We start from the raw sequence: 23,937 nt of genomic DNA on the forward strand, positions 1-23,937 counted from the left end.
CATGTTTATTGCCTTTCCTGGGTCTCTGTTTCTTCCCATATTAAAGGAGTTTGGACTCAGTATTCTCCAAGGGCCATTATGGCTCTGACATTCTATAAGTCTAAGTCATTTCTCATAACTCAGTGCTCTGGGGTGAAGGGGGGTCCACTTTGGTCCCATGGGGTCAGCAACTGAGAGTGAGCTGAACCTCTAAGCCAGGCCATACTGGGGCAGGGGATAGGATAACAAAGGTTGCTCATCTTCATAGATCAGTGAAGGAGCCAGGGCAGGTATCATCACCCCTGTTTTACAGATGAGGAAACTGAGGCTCAGAATAGAAACCTAGCTGGCTCAAGGACCTACGGTTAGGAAATGCTAGATTCAGGATTCCTACTCCAGTTTCCTGACTTTGAGTCCACATACAGAGAGGGAGGACAAAGGAGAGACTCTTGGTGGGAGTCTCTGGCTGAAGTGGGCTGGAGGAGAGGGAGTAGAGAGCAACCAGGGAGCACCCCCCCACCCCAGCCCCCCCAGCCCCTCTGTCTTTTCTCCTTTCCTCCCTCTCTCTCCCCCTTTGTCCCTCCTGCCTTTTGCATTTCTCCATCTGTCCCTTCTTCCTTCTCCCAGAAGAACTCTGGGGGGGAGGTTATCCTCCAGTTGGGGGGAGGCCATTTGGGTGGTTCAAGTTAATCCTGCCCAGGTTCTCCCCACTAACCAACATGCTGCCCTTGGCCCTTTGCCTTCACCTCACAATGGTTTCTCACTATCTCTCTTTCTATCTCTCTTTTTTCCAGCAACTTTTGGCAACTAAGACTGGGGTGAGTTTGGGGGTCTTAGGGAGGAGAGAGGGAGACATGTACTCCCAGGGCTTCCCCTCACTGCTACCCTTGTGTCTCTTAGTAAGCAAGGCTGGGAGATTAAAAAATAAAAGGCATCTTCCTGTCAGCCTTCCCCTTCTAACTCTCAGCTATGCTTGTAGTCAGAAGCCCCCAATTAAGATGCCCTCCCCTTTTACTTCCCCTCCACTCCAGGGAACCCTCGAAGATCAAATCATCGAGGCCAACCCAGCTTTGGAGGCCTTTGGAAATGCCAAGACCCTGAGGAATGACAACTCCTCCCGTTTTGTAAGTTATTCCTGGGGCAACTGAGGGAATAAAGGAGGTGTGGGGTGGGGGAAATAGCCCTGTGGCCCCAGCAGTTAGCAGTTAGGGTCAGAGTCCCACAGCTAAGTGGTCTGGGGTAAAGAGGAATAGGTGAGGGGATAGAGAGAGGAGCAGGTGAGGGGGCTGGAAGAAGAACATCAGCCATCAAGGATTGGTACAGGGGGAGTAGAGGTGCAGGGTCTTAGGTATACTGGGATGGGCATGGAGTGAATGGGGGCTGGGAACCCTAGAATCCAGGCCTACTCACAGCCTGCCTGTGTCCTTTTCACTCCTCAGGGTAAGTTCATCCGGATCCACTTTGGACCATCAGGAAAGCTGGCATCTGCCGATATCGATAGCTGTAAGTCAGAGGGAAGGATGAGAGGGGAGGGGGAATGGAGGGGGCAGAAGGTTCTGGTTTTCTGTATACTAGACCCAGAAACAAAAACAGGCTTGCTCTTTTCACACCTCTAGCTTTCCCCAGCCCTGTCAACCTCCCAGTCATCCAGGCTTGACATTTCAGGATTGTCTTATAACAGGGATGAGAGATTTAGGAGCACCAGTTTCAGGGACAGAAGAAACGGAGAAGGCAGAATAGGAGGGAGGGGGAGAGAACGAGAGCGAGAGAAAGAGAGAGAGATAGAGAGAGAGAGAGAGAGGGAGAGAGAGAGAGAGAAAGAGAGAGAGAGACAGACAGAGAGACATAGACAGAGAGACAGAGAGAGACAGAGACAGAGAGACAGAGACAGAGAGAGAGAGAGAGACAGAGAGAGAGAGAGACAGAGAGACAGAGAGAGACAGAGAGACACAGAGACACAGAGAGAGAGACAGAGACAGACAGAGAGACAGAGAGAATGAGGATTGTGAGCTTGACCAGAGGTCACAGTTCTATTGCAAATTCCCCCTTTCTTATTCTGTGCCTCCAGTCACCAAGACCTGAGGATTTTTTTCAAAAAAAATATTTCCCTCATCTCTCCCCTTACTGCCACCTCTTCTCCAATTTAGGTCTCCCTTCTTGCCTGGATTACTATAATGTCTTCCTAACTGGTCTCCCTACCCCCAGTGTCCCCCACCTCCAATCCACCCTTCACATAGAACTGCCCTCTCTTCATGACAAGCAGAGGGAGGGCAGTAGGGGTTAGTGGCTAGAGAACTGACCTCGAAGCCAGGAAGATCTGGGATTCAGTTTTGCCTCTGACATGCACTGGCTCTGTTACCCTGGGCAAGACAATGAACCTCTCGGTATTCTGGGCAATTCCTTAAGAATTAAGTTGTAAACAAGGCGCCATCCTTCCTTAGTGGGGGGAGTTTCCTCACCTGGGAGTTCCCTATAACTAATATTTCTAATAATGGCTGACATTTATATAGCATTCTAAAGTTTAAAAAGTACTTTACAAACATTATCCCATTTCACCCTCAGAACAACCCTGGATCAAAGGAAATAACATGTAAAGCATGTGCCACAGTACCCGACACTTAGTAGGTGCCATATAGAGGCTTATTCCCCCTTCTCCTCCATTATTATCCCCTTTTTACAGATGAGGAAACTCAGGCCGACAGAGGTAGTGACTCGTCCAGAGACACACAGCTATTAAGTGTCTGAGGTCAAATTTGAACTCAGATCTTTCTGACTCCAGATTCGGCACTCTAAGCACTTCCACATGGCTGCCTGCCCTAATAAAGTGTCAAGTCCAGTCTCGATCCCTAACTTATCAATCTAACCATATAACTATGTTACTTTCCTCCTCAAAGACCCGTAATGGCTCCCCCCTCCTCCCCAACCCTCACGCGTAGGAAAAAGTCCAGTCTCCTCAGTCTGGTGTTAGTCTTCTGCCATATTGTCATCAGTCTTGGGAACCATCTCTGTATTCCAGTCCGGCGGGGCAGTTAGGTGGCGGAGCGGATAGAGCGCCAGACCTGGAGTTGGGAAAACCTGATTGCAAATCTGGCCTCAGATGCTAGTTGTATGACCCTGGGCAAGTCACTTCACTCTGCTGGCTTCAGTTTCCTCATCTGTAAAATGAGCTGGAGAAGGAAATGGCAAACCGCTCTAGCGTCTCTGCCAAGAAAATCTCAAATGAGGTCACGAAAGAGTCGGCCACACCAAACAAGAACACCCCAGCTCAACTTAACACACCATACTTGTTCTCACCTTTGCTTATGCTGTTGATTCTTGTTCCCCCACCCCCCACCTCCAAACCCTGTCCATCCTCCAAGACTCAGAGGAAGTCCTGCTTCCTACCTGTGACTGCTCCCAGAGCACCTAGTATCCGTGTGTCTCTGGCACAAACCTTTGTATCCCCCACCAATCTAGGCACACAGGAAATGTTTGTTGAATGAATGAGAATATCCCGATTCTCTGGCTTTCCATCCCTCTCTCACACACATACACAGCACAGTCCCACCTCCCCCTGCCACTGACACACAAATATGCACACGTACACATATGACTATATAGATATAGTAACACATGCATAGGATCATAGAGTTAGAGTTAGTCCAACCCCTCCATGTTACAATTGAGGAAACTGAGGCACAGGGAGGTTAAGGGACTTGTCCAAAGTCACATAGATAATAAGCTCTCAGAGACAGGTCCCCTGACTTCGGAGTCAATGTTCTTTTTCCTGTACCATGTACATCACCTCCTTACATGCTGACACTCTCATGGACATGGACACAATGACAGATAGATACAGAAACAAATCTGCCAACACACAGATAACATTGCTACAGATTTGAATACATTTTGGGGCAGATTCACATTCATTCATTCACCCACATAGCCATGTTCTCACTCATACACATCCCAGGATCCTCCTGCATCAGCAAAAGGGTTGCCCAACTGTCCTCTAGGGCAGCTTCCTGCCCCGATCCCCACCCCCCCCACCCCACCCCCCCACCCCCCTACCCCCACCCCGCCCATAGGAGAATCTAGGCTACTTTGTCCTCCTCTTGGGTCCTAACTCCTCCCTTCCTCCTGCCTCCCACCCAGACCTCCTGGAGAAATCCCGAGTGATCTTCCAGCTGCCCGGGGAGCGAGGCTATCATATCTACTACCAGATCCTGTCAGGGAAGAAGCCAGAGCTTCAGGGTAAGGGGGTGAAGGAGGTGGGAAAGGGGGACCGAGTAGGACCAGGTCCAAACGGCATGGGGTTGCAAGCACCAGTGTGTGGATAAACGTTTAATGATGTTTGAAAAAATGTCTGCAGGATACACTTCTAAGTTTAATCTACATTTTTAACATTTTACCCACCATCACTGGAAAATTAACAAAACAATACATGAAGGCCTAATTTGAAGTGTTTGCCGGTTTCTGAGGTGTAAATGATGCTCACCCTGAAAATTTAGCAATCCTCTCTCAAGTGGGTTAGAGCTAGCTCCAGCAAAGCCCTGGGTACTGGGTCAGGAGGACAGAGGGTGGAGGAGAAGATCAGGTATTAGGGAAATGAGAGAGTGCAATAGGGAGCCCCCATCTGGAGACAAGTGGCCACCATCTGTCAAGGAGAGGCCTAAAATGTCAAAGATCTTGACCTCCAGACAGCGTGCCTAGAGTTTCCTCTGAGATGTCCATGGGTAATTATCACGAATAGTAATAATGATGATGCCACACTTCTCCAGTGTTTAAAGGTTTCAGAATGCACTCCTCAGGAGGAGCGAATGAAAGAAGGCTTATTAGCCCCATCTCATAAATGAGAAAACGTTAGTCATAGGGGTTCAGAGAAAGCAGAAGCAGGCCCTCCTAAAGTCACAGCTAATCAGAATAACTCACTTTGATTTAGGGCTTTCGCATTTACAAAGCCCTTCCCTCTCCTTTCCCTGCTCCCCATCGATACCTCATTTAGCACCTATAGGTCCCCTTGTCTCTTCCTCAAAGGGTATGCTGGGAGAGAGAAGAGGAGTGGCTTCCACTCTGGGAGGGGGAAGGAGGGGCTGGTTCCAAGACCAAAAAAAAGAACTCTCGATTCTGTTAAATTTGGGGTTTACAAGCATTGACCCCCATGTTATAGATAAGCAGAGAAGTGAAATGATTAGGCTTAAGTCACACAGCCAGTGAATATCTGAGTCAAGTTTCGAAGCCAGGCCTCCTGACTTCAAGGCCAGCCCTTGTTCTACTACCTTGGGCTACTGGGAGGAAGGAAGGAACAGAGAAAGCATCCTCTTCAACTTGGAATCAGGAGACCTGGCTTTGAATTCTGACTCTCCTATCTACCAGCTGTGTGTATAGGCAGGTTGCTTAAGCTCTCTGACCTTTAGTTTACACATATGTAAAATGGGTGTATATAATACTTGTGTTGCCTGTCTAATAAGGTATTTGGGCAGAAGGCGCCATGTAGACCTTAAGCGCTAGAGAAATGAAATTATTACTAGGAGGAATAGGGGAGCCAGGGAGAACCTTGACTGGCTGACACTGGAGATGCTTAGAGTAGGTCCATTGCTTCCCCAAGCCGTATTTTACCTTCTGGTCTCTGCAGTTCTGAGTGTGAAACTGCCCAGGGCTATGTGGTCACTATGGGGACAAGAAGGAAGGAGCCACTGGGGCTGCCCTGTCTCACAAGGACCAAGGTATAGAGAGGCTCAGGGTTGTCAGCTAGAAAAGAAGAAACAGGTGGCCTGGGTTCCAGGGGCCATGGGAGGCAGGATGAAGGCAAGCCTTGGGGGAGCTTCTTGAGACCCAGGGTTGATTCAGGGAGTGGATGCCCTGGCTGGAGTCCCTGGCAGCTTTCTGGATAGGGGCTGACCTCTGGTTTGAGCATCCTTCTCTCTGGGGTCCCCTCATGCTAGCCTATGCCCAGAGGCCTGCCCCAGGGAGAAAACTGTCCCTGCCAGGCCTAAAATTTCTCTGTGTGTCCTCAGACATGCTGCTGCTCTCCTTGAACCCCTATGACTACCACTTCTGCAGCCAGGGCGTCACGACTGTGGACAATATGGATGATGGACAAGAGCTGATTGCAACTGATGTATATTGGGGGGGATGGAAACCTCTAGCATGAGAAGGGCAGAAGGAGACCTACAGGGAGCCCAGGATGTTAGAGGGGCAGGGGACACATTCTGGGAGGCCAGAGGGAGATGTAGAGGCAGGGCAGTGGAAAAGCAGGAAGAACATCTAGGGAGCCAGGGGTATGGAAGAACAGAGACAGTTGGGAGGCTTGGGCATGAGGGTGGACTTAGGGGAACATAGAAGGTGTTTAGGGACAGAGGGAGATGTATTGGAGGGGCTCAGGATGTTAGGTGACAGAGTGGAGATTCATGGAGGGCACAAATAAGGGAAAGAGGAAGATGTTTGGGGCTCAGGACGCTTATATCCTGTGTGACCTTCTTCCCATTTCTCCTGCCCAGCACGCTATGGACATCCTGGGCTTCAGCGTAGATGAAAAGTGTGCCTGCTACAAAGTAGTGGGCGCTCTGATGCACTTTGGCAACATGAAGTTCAAGCAGAAGCAGCGGGAGGAGCAGGCAGAGGCGGATGGCACTGAAAGTGAGACTCAGATCCTGGACTCTGCCCCTGCCCTGTTGTCACTGATACCCTTGTGTAGTTTGGGGACAATGGCCCCCAGTCCTACCAGGTGTTACCTCCAATGTCCACAGCCCCCCAAACTGCTGAATCTCTCCTGATCACCCCCACAGGTGCAGATAAGGCTGCCTACTTGATGGGGATTAGCAGTGGGGACCTCCTAAAGGGACTGCTGCACCCACGAGTCAAAGTGGGGAATGAGTATGTGACCAAGGGACAGAGTGTGGAGCAGGTGAGTGGAATGAGGGGGAGCAGGGGCGAGGGGGACAAAGGAGCATGTGAGAGGTGACAGAGAAGCAGATAGCGGGGCAGAGAGGATTAGGTGGAGGGACAGAGGAACAGGTAAGGGGGGCTAGAGGAGCGGCATGGGGGCAGAGGAACAAGTGAGTGGGGACAGAGAAAGAAAATGAAGGGGGACAGAAAAGGAGGTGAGAGGAGACAGAGAAAGGCAGGTATGGGATCAGAGAGGGATCAGTGGGGGCAGAGGAACGGATGAAGGGAGACAGAGAAACAGGAGAGGGGTCAGAGGCACAGGTATGTGGAGATAGTGAGAAGCAGGAAGGGAGGACAGAGGAGCAGGTGTGGAGGGCCAGAAGAATAGGTGAGAGAGGAGAGAGGAATGGGTGAGGGGGGAGGACAGAGAGAAGAAAGTGAAGGGGACAAAGGAGAAGGTAAGACAGAACAGAGAAAAGAAAGTAAGGGAGAATAGAGAGGAGCAGGTATGAGAGGCAGAGGAGCAGGTGTTAGGGAACAGAGAGACGAATGGGGGGGGATAGAGAGGAGAAGTGTTGGGGAACAGAAGAGCGGAAGAGGGTGACAGCAAGAAGACCAGGTGAGAGGGACAAAAAAAAGGAGCAAGAGAAGGGAGAGGGCGGAGCCTACCCGAGGAGGGGGCGGAGCCTGTCCAAAGGAGGGGCGGAGCCTACCTGAGGATACGGGCGGAGCTTGCCTGAGTAGTGGGGAGCATGAGGATGGACTTAGGGGAGCTTAGGGGACCACCTGAGAGGGGCGGAGCCTGTCTGAGGAGTGGTGGGGCGGAGCCTTCCTGAGGAGGGAGGCGGAGCTTGCCTGAGGAGTGGGGGAGAGGCCTACCTGATGAAGGGGCGGGGCCTTAGCGAGGAGGGGCCTGCCTGAGAGCCTGAATTCCCAGGGTCAGAATTGTTCCTAACCCAGTCCCTCGGGGCATTCTTGCAGGTGGTGTTTGCTGTGGGGGCTCTGGCTAAAGCTACATATGACCGGCTCTTTAGATGGTTGGTCATGCGTATTAACCGAACCCTGGACACAAAGCTGGCCCGGCAGTTCTTCATCGGGGTGCTGGACATCGCTGGCTTCGAGATCTTTGAGGTGAGGGGGCCAGGAGGCAGGCACCAGTCTGGTCCCTGGGCTCTTGGCTCCCGTGCATCCATGACCGCTTAATTCTGTAGGTCCCTCAGCTTCCTAGGGGAGGAGGTAGATACCCACATGCAATGGATGACCCCTCAATGAAGGGGCTCCAGCGTAGTTTTATGATGGCACAGGCGCATCATCTCCTCAATTCTTCAGCTCCCTCTCCGTACCCATGTCTGAAAAAGAATTTCTTCCTAGGAAGGGAAGAGAATAAGCATTTATATAATGCCTACTGTGTGCCAGGCACTGTGCTAAATGCTTTTCAAATATTATCTCATTTCTTCCTTACAAGCACACTGTGAGGGAGGTGCTATTATTATCCATCCCATTTTACAGATGAGGAAACTGAGACAAATAGAGTTTTGCCCAGGGTCACATAGCTAGTAAGTATCTGAGTCTGGAGTTGAATGAACTCAGGTTGTCCTGACTCCAGATCCGGGCCTCTATTCACTGCACCATCTAGCCGCCTCAGGCAATCATTCACATAGAAATGAGAGCTGAATTTATTGGAATAGAATTGATTAGATTGGGGTAGGTAGGTGTCACAGTGGGTAGAGCACTGGGGCTGGAGTCAGGAAGATTCATCTTCCTGAGTTCAAATCCAGCCTCAGACACCTAGTAGCTGTGTGACCTTGGGCAAGTCACTTAACCCTATTGGCCCCTGTTTCCTTACCTGTAAAATGAATTCGAGAAGAAAATGGCAAACCACTCAAGTATTTTTGCCAAGAAAACCCAAATGGGAAAAGGAAGAGTCGGACACAACTGAAAAACAACTAAAGGACAAAAAGATTTGGTCAGGGATCCCTCCCTTCACCTTTCACCTGTTGAATTTTTTCCCCTTCCCCTAATACCTGACTCAATACCACCTCCTCCAAGATACCTTCCCTGATCTCTCCTGTTGGGGGCAAACTTACCCCTCAGAACTCACCCAGCAGCTTTGTATGGTACGAGGAAATATTTTGTAAACCTAGAGTGCTACATGAATACAAATCATTTTTTCTAAAAACCAGACCTGTGATTTCATCAGTATTAGACGCCTGGTGAAGAATGCCATGCAGATAAGAATCTATGCTGAAATATATGATGGGGCACTGACAAATTAGACTCTATCAGAATGTGTAAGAAGCATGATTTGAACTCAGGCCTTTCTGACTGAAGCCAGGTCTCTCCTCCACACCATACTGTCTCTCCATATTATCGTTGTTAATAATGAAGATGAAACTTTAAAGTGCACCCCCTACCCCTTCCAGAGAGCCAGTTGTTATATATTTATCCTAGGCAAACAGAGGTCCAGTGAATTGCCCAAGGTCACGCTGCTAGTAAGTGTCTGAGGCTGGATTTGAACTCAGGTCTTCCTGACTCCAGGCCCAGCTGTCTCCATTGTGCCACCTAGCTGCCTTGCCCATAGGGAGTACCTAATACATTCCTCTTCCATGTCCCATCTGCAGTTTAACTCCTTTGAACAGCTGTGCATCAATTTTACCAACGAGAAGCTTCAGCAGTTCTTTAACCAGCACATGTTTGTGTTGGAGCAAGAGGAATATCGCCGGGAGGGCATCGAGTGGGTGTTCATTGACTTTGGCCTTGACCTACAGCCCTGCATCGACCTCATTGAGAAGGTGGGCTCTGCGCTTTCAGGAAGGGAAGGGGGCCCAAGTGTTCCCTTGAGAATGCTGGGGAGAGCCATGGTAGTGAAGATCTGGGCAGGGGGTCATGACAAGTGACTTCCTCCGTGTCATTAACTCCCAAGGAGGAAACTCCATCCACCAGTGGCATTGGTCCTCCAGCTTCATCAGCTTGTCTTAGAGAGTCCCCTAGGGGCACTGAGAGCTTAAATAGCTTGTCCAGGGTCACCATAAATTAGGTAGGCCAAAGGAGGGGCTCAATCCCGGGTCTTCCAGGCTGATGTTGACTCAGTGTTCCCTGTGGGGATGATAGCTATCTTCAAGAGCTGGGAGCAGCAGCCAGGGAGGGGTGTTTTGGTTTGGAACCCGGCCTCTGATTGGGGCAGCAAGGCAGCTGGAAAGGAGATAGATAGCCAGGGAGTAAATTAAGTGTAACTTAGCCAGGCCTGATATAGATGGCTCCTCACCAACCAGGAGAGCAGGAATAGACATTCTGGAGATAAAATTATCAGGTCCTCCACGGCATGGCGTCCAATATTGGTGTAAGTCTTCTCATTCGCTCTTCATGAATGACTCTATTAATAATTCCATTATACACATGAGGAAAGTGAGGCCCAGAGAAATTTAGAGGCTTACCCAGTTTATATAATGAGTTATCGGCGGAGTTGAGAGTAGAACAACCCAGGTCTCCTGCCTCCATATCCAGGACTCTTCTGATTATCTTATCAGTGTGTGTGTGTGTGTGTGTGTGTGTGTGTGTGTGTGTGAGAGAGAGAGAGAGAGAGGAAAGAGACAGAGAGGAGAAACAGAGACAGGGAAAACAGAGGGGAGAGGGAGACAGACAGAGAGGAGAGAGGCAGAGAGAGAGGAGAGAGGCAGAGAGAGAGAGAAGGGAGATGAGAGAAGAGAGGGAGAGAGAGAGAGAGAGAGAGAGAGAGAGTCAGTCAGTTAAGTGCTTACTATGTGTTAGGTACTGTGCTAAGCACTGGGGATACAAAGAAGAGGAAAAACATAGTCCCTCCCTTCAAGAAGCTCACATTCTAATGGGGTATATGACTTGAAAATAACTATACATATACATACATATATATATATATGTATATATATATAATACATACACACACATACACAGACAAGATATATAAAGCATGAATGAAAGGTAATCTCAGAAAGAAGGGGCCCCATGGGGGTTGGCTGGGAAGGCCTCTGGCCACAGGTGAGATTGGAGCTGAGCCTTGCAGGAAACCAGGTGTCAGAGGGGAGGAGGGTGAGCATCCAGGCATTGGGGTGACCACTTCATATTTAGGGAGTTGGGAAATGGAATGTCCCCTGAGGAATAGCAGGAGACTGGTATAGATGGATTGTAGGGTATATGAAGAAGAGTAAGGTATAAAAAGACCAGAAAGTGAGGAAGGGGCCAGATAGCGAAGGACTTCAGATGTTCTGGTGTGTTGCATGCATGTGTGCCCACTGACCTGCCTCCCGCTCTGACTCTGCAGCCAATGGGCATCCTGTCCATCTTGGAGGAGGAGTGCATGTTCCCTAAGGCCTCTGATGTGAGCTTCCGGGCCAAGCTCTATGACAACCATGCTGGGAAATCACCCAATTTCCAGAAGCCGCGGCCAGATAAGAAGCGCAAATATGAAGCACATTTTGAGATTGTGCACTACGCTGGGGTGGTGTGTACCAGTCCTGGCCCCTGGCCCCCAACCTTCTTTAACTTTCCTTAACCTTAACCTTAATCCCAACTCTGACCTCTGACACCCTGACCCTGATCCCAACCCTGACCCTAACCCTATTCATATCCTTTACCCTTATCTCAACCTTCCATCCAATAGAATATAAGAATATAGGGCTGTTTTACTTTTGTCATTTGTATCTCCAGCATTGACCACAGTATCATGTACATGGGAGGTGCTTACCATTGCATACTGAAGGCCTGATCCCACCCCTGCTCCTGGCTCTTTCTACTTCAGGTACCCTATAGCATCGTGGGATGGCTGGAGAAGAACAAGGACCCACTGAATGAGACTGTCGTCCCTGTCTTCCAGAAATCCCAGAACAAACTGTTGGCTTCACTCTATGAGAGCTACTCAGCTTCTACCACTGCTTCAGGTCAGTCCCCCCACCCCGTAGCCTAGGGTGGGGGGATCCAGGGATGAAGGGTGCAATGGGGAGCTGTCCCTTCCATGTGACCCGTGTCCTTGTCTCCACCAGCTGAGGGCCCCAAATCTGGGGTGAAGGAAAAGCGGAAGAAGGCGGCATCGTTTCAGACGGTGTCCCAGGTGCACAAGGTGAGGGGGCAATGCCTTCCCTGCTCCCCTGGGCACTAACCCCTCTCCTCAGCCAGTCCCCTGCATCTCTGGGTGGGCAGCTGTTAAGACTTGCAGTGATGTTTAATTCTTCTCTACGTGAACATCACAACAAGTCTATACAGTTTCCCAGCCCCACACATCTGGGACCAAGCTGGTGGCAGATGGGGATTGGGGTTGGGGGCTTGGAAGGATTGGCCATGGGAGTCACCAGTGGAGAATACCAAAGGGTCACTGGAGCCCTGGGGCATGTAGAAAGATATTCAGCTGTGTGACCTTGGGCAACAAGTCCTTTGCTGTCTCTGGGCCTTGGTGTCCTCATTTGTAAAATGCGGAGGGCATTGCCTATATCATCTCTAAGGCCCTTGCCTACTCTTAATCTCATGAACCAAGAAGCAGGCCAGCTCAGGCATAGAGGGTCTCTGGAAGTAAGAGAGACTCATGAAGGCACAGGGAAAGCTGAGGAATGTGGAAACTCCATAGGGGATGGGGAGGCCATGAAACAGACATAAGGAACCCCAAAGCCAGGGGTTTGGGACATGACCAGGAATACTGGGAGGTGAGAGGGGCAATCAGCTGAGAGGGGATGCCAGGGGCTCCCTCTCATTTTATCCCCCACTCACTGCCTCCTCTCCTGTCCAGGAAAACCTCAATAAACTGATGACCAACCTACGGGCCACCCAGCCACACTTTGTCCGCTGCATCGTCCCTAATGAGAGCAAGACACCAGGTAGGCACCTGACTGTGCACTTGGGGATTTGGGGAATTCTGGTGTCCGGAGGGTATTAGGCAGAGAAACCTGGGACTGGGCGACCTCACCTGATATCATCATCCCTTCCCCTTCCCCGCTCCCTGATATATTGCACACAACCTCAGAGATCTCTGCCTGTCCCCACTTGTCTTTGCTGGGTTTTCTGGAGGTTGGGCTGAGATCTAGTCTCCATTGACCTCTACCCCCTGATCCCCATCCCAGGAGTGATGGATGCCTTCTTGGTGCTACACCAGCTACGCTGCAATGGAGTTCTAGAAGGAATCCGCATCTGCCGCCAGGGTTTCCCCAACCGCCTGCTTTACATGGATTTCCGACAGCGGTCCGTGACTCCCCTGCTCCCTGTGACAATGTGACAGTGCTATAGGTTCTCCTCCATTTCTTCCTCGGTAGTAAATGGCCACATAGGGACAAAGCTGCAAGCCCTGCCCTTATGAAATCCAAGAATCTTGCTGGGAAAACAAAATCCACATAATGCATATGTAAAGTTAAATAATCAGACAAGATTTTGCATGCTTGAGGCCTGTCAGTCAGGTCTATGAGGACTTAGAAGAATGGTTGGCTGCTTGGAGAAAGATGGACAGAAGGGTCTTTTTTTTTTTGCCCGGGGGAAGGCAGGGCAATTGGGGTTAAGTGACTTGCCCAAGGTCACACTGCTAGTAAATGTGTCAAGTGTCTGAGGTCAAATTTGAACTCAGATCTTCCTGACTCCAGGGCCAGTGCTCTACTCACTGAGCCACCTGGCTGCTCCAAGATGGGTCCTGAAGGATGAAAATGATTACAAGAGGAGGCAAAGAGGGCGTTCTAGGAAGGGGAAATGTATGAGCCAAGGGTCAGAGCTGGGAATCAAGTATTTGGGGAAACCTAGCCTGTTTGTAGCGGAGAAGATTGGGACCAGATCATAGAAGGCCTTGAATGCCAGGATGAGGAGTTTGGAATTTTATTCTCTAGTGGTGATAGGAAGCCAGTGGAGGTTTTTGAGCAAGAGGAGGGAGATGCTCAGAGTTGTGCCTTATAGAAAGGGAAGAATGTCATTTAAGAGGCTGTTATGTTTAGGCAGGAGGAAGCTTGACTGGAGGAGCTAAGAAGCAACATCATACTAGATAGCAGATAGGGATTTGGAATTCAAATCAGAAAGACCTGGGTTCAAATCTTGTCCTAAGATACTTATTAGCTGTGTTATCTCGGACAAGTCACTAAACTTCTCTGTGACACAATTTCCTTATCTGTAAAATGAGGGGGTTAGACTCGGTGGCTTCTATGGACTCTTCCAGATCTAAAATCTGTTGTTATCTTATGGTTGGGTATCACAAAGATGAAACAGATGCTAGGAACATTCCAAAGGAGTTAACTTTTTTAAATATTATTTTTAATGATGCCTTTTTTGGTTATATCACACACATTTCCAAATATATCCCTCCCCTCCCCCCCCACTAGTAAACCATCCTTTGTAACAAAAACTTAATAAAAAGAAAACAAATCACTCCAACGTAGTCCAACAGTTTAACATCAAATCAACCAACATAGTGACCATGTCGGACCATCTATTCCCAATCAAAGGAATTAACCTTTTTAAAAAAGGCTTCTTAACAGGATAGAACCAGGTTCTAAAATCAAGATATAAAGCAATTTCTTCCCATGACTCAGTGTCCTCTGTTGCCCTTCTACCCGCCTTTACCTTGACCTCTTCTAGTTTAAGCCCTAAGTCTGGGCCACACATGGCTCTTCCCCTTGACCTCATGATACCTGGTCCCTGACCCCCTCCCCCATGTATCCCCTGCTCACTTCCAGGGACCCACCTGCCACCCCTTCATTCTCACAATCTCTCCAGATATCGCATCCTGAATCCCAGCGCCGTCCCAGATGACACCTTTGTGGATAGCAGGAAGGCCACTGAGAAGCTCCTTGGCTCACTGGACATTGACCACACACAGTACAAGTTTGGTCACACCAAGGTGAGGGGGGGTGTCACACCAAGATGAGGGGGGGGACACACTGTCAAGTGTCAGGGGTCAAGGGTCACTCTGACGTTGGGAATCGCGCATGTGGGTCCCACTGAGTTTAGGAGTGGTTCAAAAGGATCAGAAGTCCCATTGAGGTCAGGGAGATACCAAGGGGGGTTATATCAAGGTCAGGGTCACTCCGAGGTTACCAGACACACGGGTTCATAGGATCACAGGTCTAGAACTTGAAATGATCTCAAGGTCATCCAGTTCACCCCCCTCATGTTATACACGTAGACACTGAGAACTTGGGGAGGGCACATGACTCGCCCAAAGTCCTATGGCTGAGGGCTCACACTGGGAATGGGGTGGAAGGGGCGGTCAGGGGTCAGACAGGGTCAAGGAAAGCCCATCTTTTCCTTGCAGGTGTTCTTTAAGTCAGGGCTGCTGGCCGTGCTGGAGGATCTTCGGGATGAGCGGCTGGCCAAGATCCTGACCTTGCTGCAGGCGAGGATCCGGGGACACCTCATGCGCATTGAACACCAGCACATGAGAGGGGGACGGTATGAGGAGTCCAGGGGTGTCCTGCCCATGGTGGGGCAGGGGGCTGGAGACTTCCCCCTGGCTCTTTCTGCCCCCTGACCCTCACTCCCCATCTCCAGGGATGCCCTCTACACCATTCAGTGCAATATCCGGGCTTTTGCGGCTGTGAAGAACTGGTCCTGGATGAAGCTCTTCTTCAAGATGAAGCCGCTGCTGCGCTCAGTGCAGGCGGAGGAGGAGCTGGGGGCCCTGCGGGCTGAGCTCCGGGGGCTGCGCAGCTCCCTGGCCGAGGCCGAGGCCAAGAGACAGGAGCTGGAGGAGAAGCACATCAGCATTGCCCAGGAGAAGAACGACCTGTCCCTGCAGCTGCAGGCTGTGAGCCCTGGCAGGGAGAGGCTGGGCTTGGGTTGGGGGGAGGCTGGGCCCTCGGGAGCAGCAGTTAGAGCACCAGCCCTTCTGGCATCCCCAGTAGACACCAGTGGATCCACCCACATTTAGACAGGAGGCGTCAAAGTCTGCAAAAATGCTCTCCTCACATTAGCCCCATGAGACAGGGAGAACAAGGATGGTGATGCTCAGTTTAGAGAGGAAGAAACAGGCAGAAAGTAACTTGCCTAGGGTCAATATAACTAGTAAGTATTGGAGCTAAGACTCAGACTCAAATGATAGGATTTAGAACTGGTAGGGATCTTAGAGGTCCCCTGTGAAGGATTCAGGTCAGGTTCTTCATTTTGTGGATGAGGAAACAGGGAAGACAAGCAGTTTTTCCAAGGCCATATGAGTAGTAAGTAATAGAACTGAGATTTAAAATCAGGCCTCCTGACCCTAAACCTGTTTTTTCCACAATATCATATTCTCCCAGTCATGATACAAGCCTAGCATTCAAGGAAGGCTCTTCTTCCTTCCTTCCTTCCTTCCTCTCTTTCTCCCTTCCATGCATCTTTCCTTCCCTCCTTTCTTCTCTCTTTCCTTCCTTCCTCTTTTCCTTCCTTCCTCTCTTTCTTCCCTCTATCCATCTTTCCTTCCCTCCTTTCTTCTTTCCTTCCTTCTCTCCTTCCTTCCTTCTGTCTTACCCTTCTTCCTTCCTTCCCTCCTTTCTTCTTTCCTTCTTCCTTTTTTCCTTCCTTCCTTCCTCTCTTTCTTCCCTCCATCCATCTTTCCTTCCCTCCTTTCTTCTTTCCTTCCTTCTCTCCTTCCTTCCCTTCTTCTCTCCTTCCTTCCCTCCCTCTTACCCTTCTTCCTTCCTTCCATCCTTCCTTTTTCTTTCCTTCCTTCATCTCTTTCTTTCCTACATCCATCTTTCCTTTTCTCCTTTCTTCTTTCCTTCCTTCTCTCCTTCCTTCCCTTCTTCCCTCCTTCCTGCCCTCCCTCTTGTCCTTCTTCTTTCCTTCCTTCCTTCTCCTTTCCCTATCCTCCTTCCTTCCATTTCATTTAATTCATTCAGCAGACATTTATGTCAGGCCAGCGATGTGGCACACCCCTGGTTAGACTCATTTCTTCCCACTTCCCCACACATCCTGCCCCTTTATTCCAATGGATCTACCTAATGTCCCCTTCATAGGCCTGTACCTTCCTGCCTCCACCTGTTTGCTTATGTGGTTGTCCCAATGTGGAATACCTGCTCTCCATCACCTCCTTCTGTCTTGCCTTCCCCACTGCCTTATTAAAAAGCCTACCCATCCTTCAATGCCCAGATCAAATACCACCTCCTTTTATGGAATTTCCCCTGAAGGTCTTATTGGGTATGTGTCACAGTGCATCAGAAAGTGGGCTGGATTCAGAATCAGTGAAACCCAGGCTTGAATCATGATCTCATTAGTAATTAATGGAATTAAGGGAATCAATGGATGGAAGGAAGGAAGGAAGGAAGGAAGGAAGGAAGGAAGGAAGGAAGGGAGAAAGGAAGAAAAGCCTTCCTTGAATGCTAAGCTTGTATCACAACTGGTACAATGTGATATTGTGGGAAAAAGTAGTAATTAATGTAATTACTACCTTTGTGAACGTGTGAAAGTCCCTTCCCCTTTCTGGTCCTCTGTCCTCATCTATAAAGCAAGAGGATTAGCCTGGCTCACTGGAGTCCAACTCAAATAGAAACAAGGGCCACTAAATCGTAATAAGGATCCCTAAAGGTACATATTGACTTTGAAAACCACATATTAATGGTATTTATGTTCTATTATATTTCTATTTACTGTTAAAAAATATTTCTGAATTATACTTCAGTCTGATTCAGCAGCACTCAGGAGTGTTGTGGCCACATGTTTGACCCTTCTGCATTAGATGACTTTCAAGGTACCTTCCAGGCCTAAATCTATAACCCAGCTTCACGTGTCGTCTCTCTGTGACTCAGTTTCCTCTAGAGGTTGGCCTAGATTGCCTCCAAAGTTCCCTCCAGCTCTGATATTTTATGATCCTTTAGGTCATCTCACAACATGTCTTTCAGACAGGTCTCTTAGCAAATGCCCCCAGCTGAACTGAATTGTATTCAGATGTACCCACTTCTCCCTCTTACTAAACTAAGTTATATGAAGTCAGTATCTTTAAGGCCTAGTATTTTATGAGTCATCTTGACTTATTTATCTTTGTTCCCCAAGCTAAAAGAAATGCAGAGTCTGAGAGCTGGAAGAGGAGCCTCAGTGGTCTCTAGTCCAGTCCTCTCCACAATATCCCCAGCAAGTGGCCATTTAGACTTTAGTTGAACACCTCCAGTAACAGGGAGATCACTACCTACCTTGTTCACTGCATCACTGCACATTTCACTTTTGGATAGCTCTATTTTTTAAAATTTCTTATATTGAGTTGAATTTGGCCTCTGTAACTCTCTGTCTGTCTGTCAGTCTCTGTCTCTCTCTATCTCTCTGTCTCTGTCTCTCTGTCTCTCTGTCTCTGTCTCTCTGTCTCTCTGTCTGTCTGTCTGTCTGTCTCACCTTAGTTTTAGCCTTTGAACCGAATGGAGCAAAGCTCCTCTCTTCCATATAATGACCTTTACAGGCAGTTTGTTGGCACAATGAATGGAGTGCTGGGCCTGGAGTCAGGAAGACCTGAGTTCAAATGTGACCTCAGACACTTACTAGCTTTGTGACTCTGGACAAGTCTTTCTTTCACCTCTGTCTGCCTCAGTGAAATGGGGATAATAATTCCCAGATATGTTTTGAGTTTCAAATGAGGCAATGTTTGTAAGTGCCTGGCACATAGCTGGCTCTTAATAAATGCTCATGCCCTTCCTCTTCCCTTTCAGATATGTGATCAAATTTCTCCCTAAATGTTTTCTTCTCCAGGCTAAACACCCCAATAGGTACTCCGTAAATGTTTGGGAATGAATTAGTGAATGAATGAATGAATGAACCAATGAATAAGACCCATCTGCATTTTCACCTGCCTGCAGCCTGTCCCCTTTCAGTCCCAGCTTCATGTCTCTGGGTCCTGCTCTGCCCCTGGGCCTGGGGTGCCGATCCCTGCTGTCTGTCCCCTTTCCTTCCAGGAGCAGGACAACCTGGCGGATGCAGAGGAGCGCTGTGACCTTCTGATCAAGTCCAAGGTACAGCTGGAGGCCAAAGTGAAGGAGCTGAGTGAGCGGCTGGAGGATGAAGAGGAGACGAACTCAGATCTTACGGCGAGGAAACGACACCTGGAGGATGAGTGCACCGAGCTCAAGAAGGACATCGATGATCTGGAGCTGACTCTGGCCAAGGTGGAGAAGGAGAAGCATGCCACAGAGAATAAGGTTCGTGTGTGGTGAGGGGTGGGATGAGGGAGAGCCACCGCACAGGATTAGAACTGGGTCCAGAGCCCAGAGCAAGACACTGGGCGCAGGAGAACCAGAGGAGCTGGTGCTTAGATCTGAGGGAAGACCTAGAATGAGGGCTGGATTGGACCAGAGCAGAGAACCAGGGAAAGAAAAACCAGCTCAGAGGGAAATGCAAAGAGAAGGCTCAGAAAATAGCAAAGAATTGGGACTGGACAGGACTAGAGCAGATGATTGGGAAAGGCACCAGGGTGAAGCCTAAAACAAGGAAGGGCTGGGAAACAAGCAGGAACCCAGAACACCGGGAAGGCCTGAAGCAGAGATCTGGGGGGGAAAAGCGGGGCTTTGTGTCAAGGAATGGGGTAAAGGGCTTGGGATCTAGAAGGTGAGAAGTCTGGAAAGACTACTGAACTTGGAGTCATCTGGCCTGTATATATCTTGTACAGACAGAGTTTGTGTGTTGTCTCCTCTATCAGACTGTGAACACTTCTTTGCCCTTTTTTGTATCTTTAACACTTAACACAGTATGCACTTAATAAATGCTTGTTGGCTAACTGACTGAATATTGCCTGGGCTACATATGTGACTTAACCTCTTTGCACCTCAGTTTTCCCTCCTGTAAAATGAGAGGTTTGGGTAACTCCCAAGTTCCCTTCTAAACCTAGGTCAATGATCTAGGTCAGGGCTGTCCAAAATGCCCACGGGTCGCATGCAGCCCTGTGATTTATGCAGCCTGCCTACAAGCATAGAAATTTATATAAATGCTTTAGTAAACCGCAGAGCTCTCACTAAAATGGCAAATCAAAATATATTGTCTATTGTTTCAATAAAAACCTAAGGTTGGACAGCTCTGATCTAGGTCAATGCGGGAATCCTTGGAAAATGAGAATTAGAGAAACACCGTTAAGACACTCAGTGCTACTGGGCCCTGTTCTCCGAGGATGGGAGGTCAGGGGGTCATCTCAGCCGGTACTGCTCTGGCAGGCAACGCTGTCAATGTCTGAGAACACATTCTCAACGTGGCACCCATCGTTGCTAACTCCCAATTCATGCCATTACGTAGACCTGAGCCGTGACCAACACACACACCTAGTTCTTACCCCCATGCCACGGTAAAGACATACAGGGAGAAAAACCCAAGCCTCTCAGCTTCATTCCTCCATGGTCTTCCCCCTTCACTGAGAACACTTACTCCACTAAACGCTCTGTTCATTGCCACAAAGACCAGTTCAAGATCATCAATGGCTCAGAGCGAGGTAGCCCATCGAAGTTCATATGGTACTTTCCTCCCAATTCCTCTGTGATTAGCTCCATTTCGTGGATAAGGAAACTGAAGCTCAGAGGCCTTCAGTGAAGTCACATAGTTAGAAAATGGCAGAACCAGAATTTGGCCTCAGGTCTCTCAATTGCTGGTCTAGCACCCTTTCCACTAAAGCACACCATCTCACCAACCTCCATTTTACTATTTGTGGAAGGGTTGGTGCCAGCAGATATGGGAACTTGGCACCATGGGAACATAGATGTCCTGGGGGCTGTCCCATGGGCTCTAATTCTCCTGCTATGCCCTTTCCTCCCCTCACCAAGACATTGAGAAATATGAGCCCTTTGAAGAAAAGCATGGCATCATGGGAAGAGTTTTAACTTGACTTAAAGTCTAGGTTCTAGGTTCAAATCCCAGTCCTGCTTCTTTACTGTTGTGTGATCTTGGGCAAGTGACTTCCTCTCTCTAGGTCTCAATTTTCTTATCCATAAAATAAGGGATTTGCAGGGGAGGAGGTAATCAAAAGCAAACAGTTTTAAAGGGCCAGGGTCAAGGGAGAAAATTGAATAAAGGGGGACAGTATAGGTTGGAGGGAAATATAGTTAGTCTTTCACAACATGACTATTATGGAAGTGTTTTGCAGAATGATACATGTGTGGCCTATGTTGAATTGCTTGCCTTCTCAAGGAGGGTGGGTGGGGAGGGAAGAAGGGAGAGAATTTGGAACTCAAAGTTCTAAAAACAAATGCTCAGAAAAAAGTTGCTTTTACATGCAACTGGGAAATAAGATATACAAGCAATGGGGTAAAGAAATCTATCTTGCCCTACAAGAAAGTGTGGGAAAAGGGGATGGGGTGGGGAGTAGGGTGATAGAAGGGAGGCCAGACTGGGGAAAGGGACAATCAGAATATATGTCATGGGCAGGAGGAGGGTAGAAATGGGAAGAAAGTTTGTAACTCAAATTCTTGTGGAAATCAATGTTGAAAATTTAAAAATGTTAAATAATAAAACAATTTTTAAAAAAAGAAAAAAATTAGGGATTTGGACAAGATGACTTCTAAGTTTCCCTCCAGCTCTGACCCAAGACTTGGGGATGAAGACCTAAGATTGAAATGGAGGGAAGGAGAACCATCTCCCCTCCAGCTCCCATGTCTTCTTCCACCTGTCATCTCATCACTTCTCCTGGTTCAGGTGAAGACCTTGGTGGAAGAGATGGCTGGGCGGGATGAAACAATTGTCAGGCTGACAAAGGAGAAGAAGGCTCTGCAGGAAGCCCACCAGCAAGGGCTGGATGACTTGCAGACTGAGGAGGACAAGGTCAACACTCTGAGCAAAGCCAAGGTCAAGCTGGAGCAGCAGGTGGATGATGTAAGTGTGACCTGGCAGGTGTGTGCAGGAGGAGGAAGCCATCTGGGCCCTGGACTGGGCCCCAGACAGGGCCCCAGGCAGGGATGGGAGAGGATGGGCAGCCCTGGGGCTGGGAGAGGAAAGAACTGAGAAAGCCTGAGCTTGTACTCCTGCCTTCCACAGCTGGAAAGCTCCCTAGAGCAGGAGAAGAAACTACGCCTGGATGTGGAACGGGCCAAGAGGAAGCTAGAGGGGGACCTGAAGCTCACCCAGGAGTCAGTGGCAGATGGAGAGCGGGACCGGCGGCAGCTGGAGGAGAAGCTCAAAAAGTGGGTCTAGTGTATAGTGATAGAGGGTAGAAGCTGGTGGTCTGGGGCATCATTTCTCCTCTCTCTGGGCCTCAGTTTCCTTATCTGTAAAATAAGAGAGTTTGGATAAAATGGGCTCTTATATGCCCTCAAGGCAACTGTGGACCAGATAGCTCAGGGCCAGGTGCACTCCAAGGCAGGGATGGCGGAGGCCAGGTCAGGCTCATAAAATATCAGAGACTCTCAGGGCTGGTGCCTCCAACTCCAAACCATACCATTGATGTGCAAAGATCTAAATTTGCTCTGGAGACTATTCAGCCTTCTGCACACTTCAGGACTCAGTGGGTAAGGCCTAGGGTCTGGGGAGACAGAAGTGGGAGAAGTAAGGCACAGGGAAGCATCTGAGATGGGTTTTTGAGTTTATAGTAGAAAGTATGGACCTTTGGTAATTAACATTTTATAAACCTGGCATGATTCCGAGGGACAGGAGAAGGAACAATCGATCAGTCAATAAGACCTTATTAAGCTCCTACTATGTGCCAGGTGCTGGTGCCGAGGATATAAGTGCAAAGAATGCAATGATCCCCAGTCACAAGGAGGTTACATTCTTATAGAGAAGACAAGTACATACAAAAATGCAAACAGCATAGACAGAAAGCTAATAAATATAAATACATGCAAAGCAGTTAAATACAAGGTAGCGACAGAGCATGCTAGCAATTGGGGGGGATCAGGAAAGTCTTCATTTAGAAGATGGTGGCTTGAGCTGGGTCTTAAAGTACTATAGGAAGGAAGGAAGGAAGGCAGGAAGACAGAAAGTAAGGAAGGAAGGAAGGAAGGAAGGAAGGAAGGGTGAGAGGGAGAGAGGGAAGAAGGGAAGGAAGAAGAGGAGAGAAATGAAGGAGGGAAGGAAGAACAAGTCTTTATTAAGCACCTACCACGTTCTAGACACTGTGACAAATATTATCTCATTTGAACCTCACCACAGCCCTGAGAGGTTGGTGCTATTCAAGGATGGGCATAATGATAGACCTTGGGCCTGTCCTTCAGTGGCCAGCCTAGCTAAATTCAGAGGTGCATTATCAAAAGGCTGGCCATCAGGTGAGGAATATTGTGGCCATGTCAATTCAAGAAACTGGATGGAGGGAGTTCCCAGACTGATGAAATCACAGGGCTTTTGAAGTATTTCAACTGTAAGCTCCTTGAGGGCAGGGGGGCTGGTACATTTTCACCCTTATTTGCCCAGCACCTAGCATAGTGTCCTGCACATAGAATCAGGGACAAAGGTGCCAAATGGGTATAGTGGCACAAAACTCCGGATTTGGAGCTGGAGGCCTTGGGGTCCGTTTCTGGCCCAGCGCCTCACTGCTTGTGTCACCTTGAACACCACTCTTTTCCTTCTCCAACCCGCAGCTTCCTCTTCTATAGAGTGAATAAGCTCAGAGGGCTCTAACTCTTATGGTTTCTCTGTGTCAGAACAGAATCCCAAGAAGTTGGGGTTAGAAGGGCCCACAGAGCCCATCTAGGCCAACTTGTACCTGACCAGAGATGCCCTCTACAATCCCTGACAAACAGTCATCCAGTCTCTGCTTGAAGACCTCCGATGATGAGCTCACCACCTGCCTTGAAGTCCATTCCACTTCTAGACATCTCTGATTGCTAAGAAGTTTTTTCTTTCATTGAACCCAAACCCACCTCCCTGTCTCATTCATTCACGGCTCCTTGGCCCTGTCTGAGACTGGACTGCAGGCTGGTTGCTCTTGCCCTCTCATCACATCACCCATAGCCATCTCTTATCCACTGCAGGAAGGACTTTGAGATGAGCCAGCTGAACTCTCGAATTGAGGATGAACAGGTGCTGGGAGCCCAGATGCAGAAAAAGATCAAAGAACTACAGGTGCCTTTCCTTCGCACCCTCACCCCTTCCTCCCGATGGGGTCCAGCGGTCAGCAAGCGTGAGGTTCCAGCCTGGCTGACTGGCTTGGGCAGCGTTAAATGCTCCCCTGTGCCACCAAGGGGTGGGGGTGGGAATCCCTTTGGCAACCCCGGCATCTTCACACCTTAC

General features: G+C 49.0%; 1 protein-coding gene across 1 annotated transcript in view; it reads left to right on the top strand.

Moving 5' to 3' along the window:
* The window catches only part of MYH7B (myosin heavy chain 7B), a 44,631-nt gene that overhangs the window by 10,979 nt on the left and 9,715 nt on the right, over nt 1-23,937 (top strand). The window contains exons 7-27 of the mRNA XM_036749620.1: nt 774-797; nt 1,011-1,103; nt 1,419-1,482; nt 4,114-4,212; nt 5,976-6,079; nt 6,459-6,597; nt 6,747-6,865; nt 7,828-7,977; nt 9,468-9,638; nt 11,144-11,323; nt 11,621-11,759; nt 11,862-11,938; nt 12,599-12,686; nt 12,930-13,047; nt 14,557-14,680; nt 15,095-15,231; nt 15,331-15,586; nt 18,693-18,935; nt 21,409-21,585; nt 21,748-21,893; nt 23,679-23,769. Of these exons, the coding sequence (XP_036605515.1) occupies nt 774-797; nt 1,011-1,103; nt 1,419-1,482; nt 4,114-4,212; nt 5,976-6,079; nt 6,459-6,597; nt 6,747-6,865; nt 7,828-7,977; nt 9,468-9,638; nt 11,144-11,323; nt 11,621-11,759; nt 11,862-11,938; nt 12,599-12,686; nt 12,930-13,047; nt 14,557-14,680; nt 15,095-15,231; nt 15,331-15,586; nt 18,693-18,935; nt 21,409-21,585; nt 21,748-21,893; nt 23,679-23,769 (2,739 nt within the window). The remainder of the gene's footprint in view (nt 1-773; nt 798-1,010; nt 1,104-1,418; nt 1,483-4,113; nt 4,213-5,975; nt 6,080-6,458; nt 6,598-6,746; nt 6,866-7,827; nt 7,978-9,467; nt 9,639-11,143; nt 11,324-11,620; nt 11,760-11,861; nt 11,939-12,598; nt 12,687-12,929; nt 13,048-14,556; nt 14,681-15,094; nt 15,232-15,330; nt 15,587-18,692; nt 18,936-21,408; nt 21,586-21,747; nt 21,894-23,678; nt 23,770-23,937) is intronic.

This window comes from Trichosurus vulpecula, chromosome 3, assembly GCF_011100635.1.
Source record: "Trichosurus vulpecula isolate mTriVul1 chromosome 3, mTriVul1.pri, whole genome shotgun sequence".
In the NCBI taxonomy this organism is placed as follows: Eukaryota; Metazoa; Chordata; class Mammalia; order Diprotodontia; family Phalangeridae; genus Trichosurus; species Trichosurus vulpecula.